Source organism: Leopardus geoffroyi, chromosome C1 (genome assembly GCF_018350155.1).
Source record: "Leopardus geoffroyi isolate Oge1 chromosome C1, O.geoffroyi_Oge1_pat1.0, whole genome shotgun sequence".
NCBI lineage: Eukaryota > Metazoa > Chordata > Mammalia > Carnivora > Felidae > Leopardus > Leopardus geoffroyi.
The window spans coordinates 208398341-208411001 of record NC_059328.1 but is presented as its reverse complement, the minus strand read 5'-3'; the positions used below and the strand labels follow the sequence as shown (position 1 = coordinate 208411001).

The 12661-nt window shown below is 40.3% G+C and overlaps 1 protein-coding gene across 15 annotated transcripts in view; it reads left to right on the top strand.

The window, feature by feature from the left end:
• DOCK10 (dedicator of cytokinesis 10) overlaps nucleotides 1-12661 on the top strand; it is a 272646-nt gene that overhangs the window by 237365 nt on the left and 22620 nt on the right. For 13 of the 15 annotated variants that reach the window (XM_045481485.1, XM_045481482.1, XM_045481484.1 and 10 more), the window contains exons 40-47: nucleotides 927-1051; nucleotides 2320-2432; nucleotides 4233-4370; nucleotides 5033-5215; nucleotides 5735-5845; nucleotides 8071-8286; nucleotides 9980-10037; nucleotides 10358-10456. In XM_045481485.1, the coding sequence (XP_045337441.1) occupies nucleotides 927-1051; nucleotides 2320-2432; nucleotides 4233-4370; nucleotides 5033-5215; nucleotides 5735-5845; nucleotides 8071-8286; nucleotides 9980-10037; nucleotides 10358-10456 (1043 nt within the window). The remainder of the gene's footprint in view (nucleotides 1-926; nucleotides 1052-2319; nucleotides 2433-4232; nucleotides 4371-5032; nucleotides 5216-5734; nucleotides 5846-8070; nucleotides 8287-9979; nucleotides 10038-10357; nucleotides 10457-12661) is intronic. The other 2 variants (XM_045481483.1, XM_045481481.1) reach the window with 1 other exon arrangement.

The following is a 12661-nucleotide window of genomic DNA, read 5'->3' as shown; positions in this document are numbered from 1 at the left end:
ATAGTAAGGTACCTGAGGTCACTGCAGTTTTGTTGACGTTTGGTGGGTTAAATTGCAAGCTTCTTCCTGAACCATCTAGACACGTCCTGGCCATTCCTACCCCTCCCCTCCTAGGCACCAGGATTTTTCCTCCAGAAGCTCCAGACCAAAATAGACCCAAAACCTGGAAATAAATCAGTCCCAAAGGTCCAAGCCATACAAGCCAGAACTCATTTTTTCTTGTAGCTTCAGGGCTCCCCTAACTACTGAAAACCAAAGTTAGGTCTTCTGACCTCGATCCATCCAGAGCATTTGATGTGGTCAAAACCAAATAACCCCTTGAAAAGTGTGACCAAGAGAAAACCATTGCCTCTTCTATAGGCTTGACTCTTCAGGGTATCTCTTATTGCCTACTTTACTCAAAAAAAAAAAAATGTTTTATTGCCTTGGCCAAATGATAGTGGAAATGAAAGTCAAGAATGGGAAGTGTCTTTACTCCCACATAACACTGGCTCTTTCCACCAGGTGGGAGTGCCAAGGAGACATTGAATGAGAGCTGTTGCAGACCATTATCATCATCCTGGGAATGTAGTTGCACCAGGGTCCCCCCCAGCTCTCTCCCCTACGAGGATGGAATACCATGGAATTCCCATGAAATCTCATGATTTCATTAAATAATAATGAATATGCTTGTTCAGACTTAGTATCTATTATTCTTCTATTACTCTTTGGTACCGAGCATCCTTCTGAACCCTTTTTTGGCTTAAATAAAACCTCTCCAAAAGTACTCTTAAAAGTCCCTTTGATCATGTCTCCTGTAATTAATATTTTTCATAAAACATCTCTGGGTAAAAGTTGTTTATATTTGACTCAGTCTAGAATTTTTGAATGAACATTTGTGTCTCATATCTCTCGTACCATAACCTATTTTCTTATTTAATTTTCAGGATGCATACCACGTCCGCTCATGAAGGACATAAGCAGCACCGATCACAAACTTTACCGATAATTCGAGGCAAAAATGCACTTTCTAATCCCAAACTTTTACAGATGTTAGACAATACCATGTCCAGTAAGTAAACGAGAAATAATAGGACCGAGATGGCTAGCAGTGTTTCTCTAGATGCGTGGAAGACATTAAATGCGTTAGAATGTTTCAGAAACGTAAGGAATGTTAGTGTGTTACTGAGACCGTTGCTTTTCAGGCTTGCTGTAGCCCAGGGAATTTTTCTTAGAGGAAAAAGATCAGCAGAGAGGGAGTTTAAAACTGAAGTGTCCTTATAAGAAAGGAAACAGGCAAATCTCTCAGGATAATGTGCTCCATGTAGCTCCTCTGATGTCAGGTGGATTTGCTATTGTGAGGGTTACGGGGACCTCTGTCAACCAGCTTATTACTGTCCGCTGTTTGGGACGAGGAGAAAGTTGTCCATGTCCTAGAAGCACTAAGTGTGATGTATTGAACCTAGTGATGCGCACATTCCAGCTTGAGAATGAGGGAAAAATGGAGCCCAGTGTTTTGTATTGTGTACATGTTAGTGGTTAGGGACATGTGACCAAAGGCAGATGCCTTCACCTATGAATATATTTAGGGTCTTTAATGGCCACTAATGCACACTGTCCACTGAGACTATACATTTAGTCTATTAGACTAGGAGCCTAAAACTTGCCCCAGACTGAGTATGAAAGGACTATGACTCTGTCAATGCCTAAATCAACGGAAAAGAAGTAAGAAATAATGGCAAATGGGTCACTCTTGTCTACAGCTGACATATGAAAAGGGCTTACACTCTTAGTTTGAGTGGCTACAAGAGAATTGTCTGGGAGGCTTAAACAACTAACATTTATTTCTTATGGTTCTGGAGGGTGGGAGGTCCAAGGTCAAGGTACCAACAGATTTGATGTCTGGTGAGCACCCTTTTCCTGGTTTGCAGATGGTCACCTTCTTCTTGTGTCCTCATATGACAGAGAGAAAGGCCCCCTTTCTGTTGCCTCTTTTTATAAGAGCACGAACCCATTCATGAGGGCTCCGCCCTCACGAGCTAATTACCTCTCAAATATCCCATCTCCAAATACCATCACACTTAGGGCTTCAACGCAGGAATTTGGGGCAACACAAACATTTAGTCTATAGGATCCGTTAAAGCCTCTGTCTTTAGATGGACAGTCTTTAGTTTTTGATTCAGCCAATAAGGTAATTGAACCAACAAAAGCACTTTGATTTCATAAATTATTTATCAAAACACCAGAAAACAGTGAAAATGTTATAATAGAAGAAAGCCCTTTATGGAATACAAAGAATTTTCTTAGACATTTATGTATGTTCTACTTCATATTTTGTAGGCAACTCCAATGAAATAGACATCATGTACCATGTGGACACAGAGGCCAATATAGCTACAGAGGTGTGCCTGACTATCCTAGACCTGCTATCACTCTTCACCCAGACTCACCAGGTAAGTGTGACCATAACATCTGATGCAACATGATAAAATGGGAGGTGGAAAAGTCATGGGAAGTCAAGAAAAAAAAAATATTTTACTGGGGCACCTGGGTGGCTCATTCGGTTAAGCGTCTGACTTTGGCTCAGATCATGATCCCGGGGTCTGTGAGTTTGAGCCCTGCTTCGGGCTCTGTGCTGACAGCCCAGAGCCTGGAGCCTGTTTCAGATTCTGTGTGTGTGTGTGTGTCTCTCTCTCTCTCTGTCCCCTCCCCTGCTCACGCTCTGTCTCTCTCTCCTTCAAAGATAAACATTTTTTTTAATTTAACATTTTATGAAATCAATTAACGTTACATAAATCAGCCTAAGTGTCAGTGGAAAAAGTTTTACAACTGAGACTCAGAGTTTATCAGAAGTTGACTAATGCTCAAATGATATACATACATATGTATTTCACTATTGTCAAATAATAAATATTCTTCTTTGCTTCTCCTGCTTCACCCTCAGGCAAGCCGAGCTGATTGAGAGTGGGACTCCACTTTTTCAGACTCAGGGGGAGAGACAAATGATGGCTAGATCCAACAGACTAATGATGCTGAGCATCTTTCTGTGGGCTTATTTGTCATCTGTATATCTTTGGTGAAAATAATACCTACATAGTGGTAGAATGACTTAAGTTAAAAAGACTGACCATACTACGTTTTGGCAAGGGTATGAAAAAACTGGAACTCTTATCCACGAATGGCGGGCATGCAAACACTCTGAAAAACAGTATGGCAGTCTAAAAAGTTAAACGTGTGTCCATTATGTGACCGGCCATTCCAATACTAAGCATTTACCCAGGAGAAATAAAAGCATTTGGTCACAAAAACCTGTGTACACAAATGTCCGTACAAGCCTTATTTTTAATAAGTGATGAAAACAACCCAAGTGTACATCAACAGGTGAATGCATTTAAAAAATGGTGGTATATCCATACAATAGAACGCTGCTCAGTTACGCTCAGTTACTGTCTGATGCCATTTATATAAAATTAAATAAACTCAAACTATAGAAATTGTATGCCAGTTATACCTCAATAAAGATATTTGGAATATTAGCTCAATCTAATGAGCTTACAGATGTTCAGGGTTGAAGTAGGAACAGTTGGATCCATTGAATAACGTCTACACCAAACACAATGATTATGCCAAAAAATCCCTGCTTTCAGGAAAAGTGTCAGCATGGTGGTAGAAAAAAAACAAACACCATATTTTAAATCTTTATCACTCAGTGCAAATGTCAGTCAAATCTCAAACATCTTAAAGGCCCTACCGATGCCTACGAGGACCTGCCTCCCTGTGGCCTCATCTCCTACCTCTGTCCCGATCTCACCCCATGCTCTGCTCAGGCTCCTCTGCCCTTTTTTGTCTCAACTTTGAACTCATAAGCTTCTTCCCAACTCATATCCCTGGTACTAGCTGCTTCTCTCTTCTTGGATAGTGCCTTCAGATCTGCCCGTAGCCAATTCTTTCAGCTCACATGTCAGTTCATCCATTAGAGGGTCTTGGCTGCCCACCCTACCTAAAGTAATCCTTGCCCAAACCAGTTACTTTTTATTATATCATATCATTCTGCTCTATTTTCTTATTTAGTAATTTTTTCCAATCCCTGCTGTGTAAGTTTCATTGGGAACATAGACCTTATCTTCTTATTCAACACTATCTCCATTACCCAGAGTTGTGCCTACCACATAGTAGGCTCACAGTAAATATCTTTTGAAAGAATACAGGTGCTTTTTCACTCATCCTAAATAACTTCTGTGTTGAATTTCCAGAGACAACTCCAACAATCTGAATGTCAAAATTCCATGATGAAAAGGGTCTTTGACACCTACATGGTCTTTTTCCAAGTCAACCAGTCAGCCACAGCGCTGAAGCACGTGTTTGCCTCCTTGAGACTGTTTGTTTGCAAGGTAAGAGTTCTCCTGGTTCCAGTGAAATCTCAGGAAAGGATGATAATAAACACGTGTTAATCCTTACATCTCTCAGTATGGAGGAAAGAAAGTCCGTTTCCTTCTATTTTGGCTTATTTGGTTTTATTAGAGTATTTTTATTGGTTTTAATAAGCCATTTGATTCCTGGTCTTGACAGCTAACAGTCTTGACAACCTGTCTCCTTGGATATCGAAAGGGAATATTATTAACACATAGCCATCTTCTGGGGGGGATCCTCAGTATTTGTGACAGAGAGTCGGGGAAAATGCACGTCATCATCTGCGATCTCCATTCATGCCAAGTGAAGTTTCCACCTTAAAGTAGACACAGCTGCCAACTTTTGAGGATCCCTGTAGTTTTACAATGTTGGGTGAAGAGGAAACACTTCAAAGCTCTCATTCACTAGTTTCGGGTTGTCATCATTGGTGCCTGGGATACTTACCATGTAAAGAATGATTATTTCTAGGAAAAAAAAAAAGAAATATTAATATGGACTTAAATACTTACAATTATATCTCTTCCACTTGCCTGGGTTAAAAAAAAAAAAGGCAGATTTGTTCTAAGGAATTTTAAAATACAAGCAGAAACACAGCAAAATGAAGGTGGTCCCCCCCACCAACTTAACCGTTCTACCTCCATAGTTTCCTTCAGCGTTCTTTCAAGGGCCTGCCGACCTGTGTGGATCCTTCTGCTATGAAGTCCTAAAATGCTGTAACCACAGGTCACGGTCAACTCAGACAGAAGCATCAGCCCTTCTCTACTTTTTCATGAGGAAGAATTTTGAATTTAACAAGCAGAAGTCAATTGTCCGGTCCCACTTACAAGTAAGTGCTGCCAGTTTCCATTAATGCTGTTGTTAAAGCCACTCTTCTGTTTCAGCATTGACAAAAGCCTCTAGGCCCCTGGGCAAGAGCTACCAACTCTTCCACTAGATTCCTCCTTAAAGAGACTCAACACACTCCGCTCTGGTTCAGAGGAAGAGGGCAGCTGGGCAGAAATCAACACAGCCCATAATTCCACTTTTACTTTTCTTCTGCCAAGGAACAGAATCGAATAGAATACACAACTCAGGAAACCGTGACTATCTCTAGGATGCCTAACCCCACCAGATTCCAAATCCAGACATGTCTTCCTTTAAGGCATCCCAAGATTCCTGCAACCTTCTTTAAATATTTTAAATCATAGGAAACACCCTAGATTACGTGGCCTTCTGAAAATTTTAAGGCATAAAGATGCTATTCTTTGGACCCACAGGGAGAAATCAATGGTACATTCATCCAATCCAGTGGGTTTCTTTAATATTACTAGTACCTTTGGAGTTTTCTTTTTCTCTTCTCTTCTAGCTTATCAAGGCTGTAAGCCAGCTAATCGCCGATGCTGGGATTGGAGGCTCTCGGTTTCAGCATTCCCTTGCAATTACCAACAATTTTGCTAATGGAGACAAGCAGATGAAAGTAAGAAATGCTTTATGGACATTTTCAAAGACTTGGGAATAAACTAAACTGGGTTCTTTTGTGAAATATCCAAATCAAAAAAATATATATATCCAAATTCTGTGTTTTGTGTATTGTGACTTAAACTGAGTGCTTACATTGAGTTTGCTTGCTGAATTGCCGATCAGCTCTAACACTGTCAGTCTATCATCTGTTGCTTGGAATTTCCAAGACGGGTGGTTGAATGAGATATAACAAGAATACTAACCACAAGGGGCGCCTGGGCGGCTCATTGTGAAGGTTAAGCGTCCCACTTTGGCTCAGGCCATGATCTCACGGTTTGTGAGTTCAAGCCCCACGTCGGGCTCTGTGCTGGCAGCTCAGAGCCTGGAGCCTACGTCAGATTCTGTGTGCCCCCCCTCTCTGCCCCTCCCCCACTCATGCTCTGTCTCCCTCTCTCTCAAAAATAAATAAACATTAAAAAATTTTACCAAAAATAAAAAAAGAATACTAACCACAAATATCCAGAAATACAGTGATTCTCTCATAATCCTATTGTAGGTCAAATGTATTTAATCTTTCTTTTAGAAATTTCTGAAGACTTCGCCTTTAATCACAGTACTGAAAAGTCCAGGGATAAGGGCCTGGCATTGGGCATGGCTGAACCCAGAAATTAAAATGTTTTCACATTAATTCAAAAAGATATGTGCACCCCATGTGCATAACAGCATTATTTACAATAGCCAAGGCATGGAAACAAGCTACGTGTCCACCAGTGAACGAATGGATAAAGCGGTTGTGGTGTATATAGTCAATGGAATAGCAGTCAGCCACAAAATCTGAGGCAGTCCTACCATTTGTAACAACATGGATGGACACTGAAGGCATTACACTAGGTGAAATAGGTCAGAGATAAACAAGTACCGTATGATCTCACTTATATGTATAATCTTAAAAAAAAACCCTGAAAATCATGAAGAAAGAAATCAGACTCATGGTTATCAGAGGCAGGGTGGGGGTGAGGAAATTGGAGGAGGGTGGTGAAAAGGTACAAACTTCTAATTGTAAGATAGATAAGTACTGGGATGTCAGGTACAACATGAGGACTATAGCTAACATCGCTGTATGTTACATAGAAGAGGTAGTTCAGAGGGGCACCTGGGTGGCTCAGTCGGTTAAGCGTCTGACTTCGGCTCCGGTCACGATCTCATGGTTTGTGGGTTCGAGCCCCGCGTCGGGCTCTGTGCTGACAGCTCAGCGCCTGGAGCCTGCTTCGGATTCTGTGTCCCCCTCTCTCTCTGCCCCTCCCCTGCTCACACTCTGTCTCTCTCTCAAAAATGTATAAACATAAAAGAAAAAAAAAAAAAAGAAGAGGGAGTTAAGAGAGAAGATCCTATGAGCTGTCATCATAAGGGGAATTTTGTTTTCCGTTTTTCTTTGTTCTTTCTTGTCTCTATACTGCATCTGTAGGAGAAGATGGCTGTTAGCTGAACCTATTGTGCTACTCCTTTCACAACATCTATCAATTAAACTGCTATGCTGTATGCCTTACATTTATATAGTGATGTATGACAGTTACTTGTGAACAAAACTGGAAGAAATGATTTGAATAAAAAAAACCTTTAAAAATTAAAAAATCATGTTTTCAGATCCCCTTCCCTACTGCCTCTATTTTTACCTCTCTCTGTCTCTTAGTTCAATTTTCCTCTATGTTTACTTCATTTACAAGCAGGATCTGCCCCTGAGCGTACTTTCTCAGAAATTCTGAGGATATGGAAGTATCCCGTAAGCGAAAGAAGCACTTCATTCAATTGTGTCAGTTAAAGTCCCCAAACTGAACCTTGTTATCATATGCCCATCCCTAAACCAATCACTGGCTTGAGGGATCAAAGAATATGATTGGCCAGGTCAGGAACGTGGGCCACACCCTGGTGCCTGCGAAGGAAGTAGACCTTTCAAATCACATGACCCAGAGCCAGAGAGGAGAGCGTCTCAAAGAACAATCAGGATGCTATTACTAGAAGAAGCTGGGTGAGCAGATAAGACGGAGTCTACTACAGTTCTAATGTTCAGATGTATACACAACCACAATGCATAAGATGCATGTATAAAGAAAGTACATGCTTATGAACAAGATAGAGAACGCATCAAACTGTGAGACGATGCCATAAGTAATAGCATAACTTGAAGTAACTTCTCTTAGGAATTTGAAACCGATAATGACCCAGCCTCTCTCTTTTCCAAAGAACAGCAACTTCCCAGCAGAGGTGAAAGATCTGACAAAACGTATAAGGACTGTTTTGATGGCCACAGCTCAGATGAAGGAGCATGAGAAGGACCCCGAGATGCTGGTGGATCTCCAGTACAGTCTGGCAAACTCCTATGCAAGCACCCCTGAGCTGCGCAGGACCTGGCTGGAAAGCATGGCCAAGATTCACGCAAGAAACGGCGACTTATCCGAGGTGATTAGCAAAGGCTCAGTCCTTCTCCATTGGCATTGTCTCCTTTATCGGGACGATTGGATTTTCATTTACAGTAGGTTAGCATATTTTCCCGCTCATCTAGATATGACCCGATTATATATTATGTGCATTAAATTTGCACATAAGATTCAAGAATTCCTGACTCCATGTAAATGATACCAAGTAAAAGCCACAGTTGTTGGTATCAGCTGTAATTGGGATATGCAATGTAATTAGGATATGCAATGCAGAACTAAACGTTAAAAGCCTAAGACTAGGGAGGATGGTTGGAACGGTGTCTGGAAATTGAGAAACTGAGTTATGTAAGTTAATCTTCTGTGTTTTAAAACTTCTTCCCTGTAATTGGACTCGGATGGGCAAACTTGCCTTCATAGTGAGTAATCTCAGGCTGGGGTAATCTGTCCTCATTTGCAGCTGGTCTGAACTGGTGATGGAAATATTAACACTCTCACGAGCCCTGTGAAGAGAATGCACTGTGTGAAGATTATAAATCAATAGCTAACTTTTCAATGTCCGTTTAAACACTGGGTGGCTTTTTATGTAGCAGTTCACAGCACCCAAGTGGTTTCTAGATACCAAATGGAAAAGGTTTGCCTTATTCTCAGAAATACGCCCCTTTGGGGAAGAGATTAAAATGTCCGGGATGGTCTTAAAACCTGAAGTTAAACCTGACGTTCTTCTAAACGCATGTGAAGGATCCTGGGATGGAAAGAGAGCCAATCAGAGGCTGCGGTCGGAGGCAGTTTGATGGGACAAGAATGAGAAACTCCAGTTCCTTGGATTGCCCAGAAAATGGGGAAATCCCTCCATAAAACTTCAAGGGAAAAGCTGAAGTCATTTGGACCCTCAACAGGCCAAGTTCTAGTACCTGTTCAGCAATGCTCAAGGCTTTTCGGGAGATACTAGAGAACGTTAAGATGTCACCATATATTCTGGTTGGCGGGAGCACACATTACATTAGGCCACGCTATTTAATCAAGTACCACCTTGTGAGGTGACCATCTTAAAGGCAGTAGAAATTCCAAGGGGGCCATTATTAGAAACAGAAAAGGTAAGAAGATAGCTTAATTTTATTTTCAGTTTAGATCCCGATACTGTAGTGTATAGTTTTAACAAGAAAAGAGAATTGGATTTTAAAATATATACATCAGGGGCGCCTGGATGCCTCAGTTGGCTAAGCATTCAACTCTTGGTTTAGGCTCAGGTCAGGATCTCGCGGTTTCCTGAGTTCAAGCCCCGAGTTGGGCTCTGTGCTGACAACACGGAGTCCGCTTGGGATTCTCTCTCTGCCTCTCTCTCTGCCCCTCCCCCATTCATACTGTCTCTCTCTCTCTCAAAATAAAATAATTAATTAAAAAAGTAATAAAATAAAATTTCTACATTAGGCTTAAATAGGACGGAAGGTAATTCTACAGAAAAATTCTTGAGGTCAGTTCATTCACCCACTTGAAGATAACACCCAGATAAGCGCACAAACAAAACTTCCTGAGTAGGCATTTTATTCTTGATTGTGAACGCTTTGGAAATCAGACTGATTCTTGTTTTTAACTCCGTCATTAAAAGGGTTCCTCCATGTATTCTTACATGGAATACTGACTCACCTAGGAAGGTTAGTCCTGATTAGCCACCTCTGTGCTGTGCCTTCCTCTAAAACCGTTCTTTTTTCTTACAGGCCGCGATGTGTTACATCCATATAGCTGCCCTCATTGCGGAATACCTGAAAAGAAAAGGTAAGACGACCGTGTGCAGGGAGAAAAGTCCAGAAGTGACATGCTGAAGCCTAAATTAAAATTAACTTCTTGATTTTAGTAATAATCTCAGTTATGTTTCATTAAGTAACATTAATGGTCACAGATAGTTTTAATTATGCCGTACTTATCAATTGTAGCTTTCATGCCACTATCACGTTTAATCTGTCTACAAAAAGGCTAACTGGTCAGCTTCTTAGTTCAAAATGAGAATGTTTTATCATTTACTGATGTATAGTCTCATAAGCTTGTATTAACACCAACCTGTAGCCATGTCTTAACCTCATCTTGCACTACCTTAGGTTACTGGAAAATGGAAAAGATTTGCACACCACCCCTGCTCCCGGAGGATACCCATCCCTGTGATAACTACCCATTACTAACAGCTCCCAGCGGAGGAAGTGAGTGCTCTAACTCTCCCGCATAAGCTCCTTTACCCCCAGGGAACAGAGCAGAGCAAATCAAGTTGCTGCTTCAAGTTTACTTCGATGAAATTCTTAAATGTATATTCTTAGAAGCAAAAGCTATCCCAGACCTTCATAACTCACACTGTCAGAGTCTGAGGCTCCTACCATTCAGAAATCCATCCAAATTTATGAAGTTCAGAACCAAAAAGTTCTCAGCAAATAGAACTGCATCTTATCCAATATTTAGGATTATGAGTTATGGCCATATTTGCTTCCAATTTGCATACTAGTCTGCCCTTGGGATTTTATTCTAAAATTGTTTAAAATTGCAAGAGAAATCCATTTTAATCTTGAAATGCAAAAAAAACCTACGTGTTGAAAATAAGGAATGCCAAAAATATATATGCGGGACTATATAATCAACATGTTCCATTTCATTTTTATACAAAATTTTTTTAATGTGTATTTTATTTTTGAGAGAGAGAGACAGAGACAGAGACAGCAAGCAGAGGAGGGGCAGAGAGAGAGGGAGACACAGGATCCGATGCAGGCTCCAGGCTCTGACCTGTCCACACAGAGCCTGACTTGAGGCTTGAACTCACGAACCGTGAGATTATGACCTGAGGTGAAGTCAGTGCTTAACCGACTGAGCCCCCCAAGGCGTCCCTCCATTTTGTTTTTTTAAAAACAGCCGGTTGCACATCCGACTTCAGCTCAGGTCATGATCTCACGGTCCATGAATTCGAGCCCTGTGTCGGGCTCTGTGCTGACAGCCAAGAGCCTGGAACCTGCTTCAGATCCTGTGTCTCCCTCTCTCTCTGACCCGCCCCCCCCCCGCCCCCGTTCATGCTCTGTCTCTCTCTCTGTCTCAAAAATAAATAAGCATTAAAAAAATTTTTTTTTTAATGTTAACTGGTTCTGACAATTTACAACATATAATAATTTATAGCACTGATTTCCTTTAATTAAAAATACTTCATTTTTAATGTTTGATGAAAGATTTTATAACAATCACTGAAGAATTACTCTTTGCAAAAAATGTGGCAATATAGTTAATATATTTAATCTGTTTTCTATTGAAAAAGCTTGTTCAAACCCAAAGGATATGACCTGCAATCTACTTCATAACACTATCTTAACTTTCAAAATTCAGTGGAAAACTCCGTGTATGAAAAACACAAACAAATCCTTAGATCTGAAGATCAAAATAACTGAATGAAAGATAACTTGGACTTCAGTTACGTATACATATTTAATGAATCTCTTATTTAATTAATTAACATAATCCCTTGTTCTTCTAAAAATGCATATATTTTCTAAAGAATCTCAGTGGATTTTGCAAAAAGAACATATGAGCCAAGTTAACAAAGTGAACCGTGAGATAGTGAGGTCGCTTGTTTGAGGAGGAGGTCACACCTGGCATCGTGGCTTGTGTCCACGTTAAAATTCAGGGATCTTCCTGCCTAGCTCCACACTAACTATTCAGCTTCATTTTTATATACAAGTCATCAAAATTATCACTATTTTGCCTAACATACCCTTCACCCCCACCTGTTTGATATCACAATCAGACATATATGTATCGTATCTATTTTATATCATAATACAGCTCCGTAAAGACTATTTCAAATTCTAACAAAAAACAAAACTGAAGACACCTGATAAAACTAGGTGTCCGTTTGACAAATTGTGGAAACTTATATCCCAAAATTTTGTGTGAGACTTTAATATGAAAAAATTTTAAATACCGACTTTTAGACCGGAGGTAATACTGGACGATAACATATCCACTGAGAAAAGAACGTATTTGTTTGGTAAACTCTAAGGAAGGTGATTTTTTATGATGCACTAGCATATATTCATATCCATTGGCATATATCTGAAGTCCTCAATATACTTTTACATTATGATGTTTCCAAGTCACAGGGATAGAGTATCCCTTCACTACAATGTGCAAGTAACCAGCATACGGGCAAATATGAGCAACTCCAGAAAGTACAACTATTACAAGGATCATCATCCTGCAAGAGATGTATCGTGACTTTCTCTGCTCTGTCGGGGATATATATGTCCCTGCTCCTCAGTTGTCAAATATTTTAATATATGTTTAATTGCAGAAGGAATATTCTCATTTTTAAAAGTAGGGAAGTAGAATTTCTAATGCAAGAATTAGATTGCAGTAATTATCCTAATTATAAT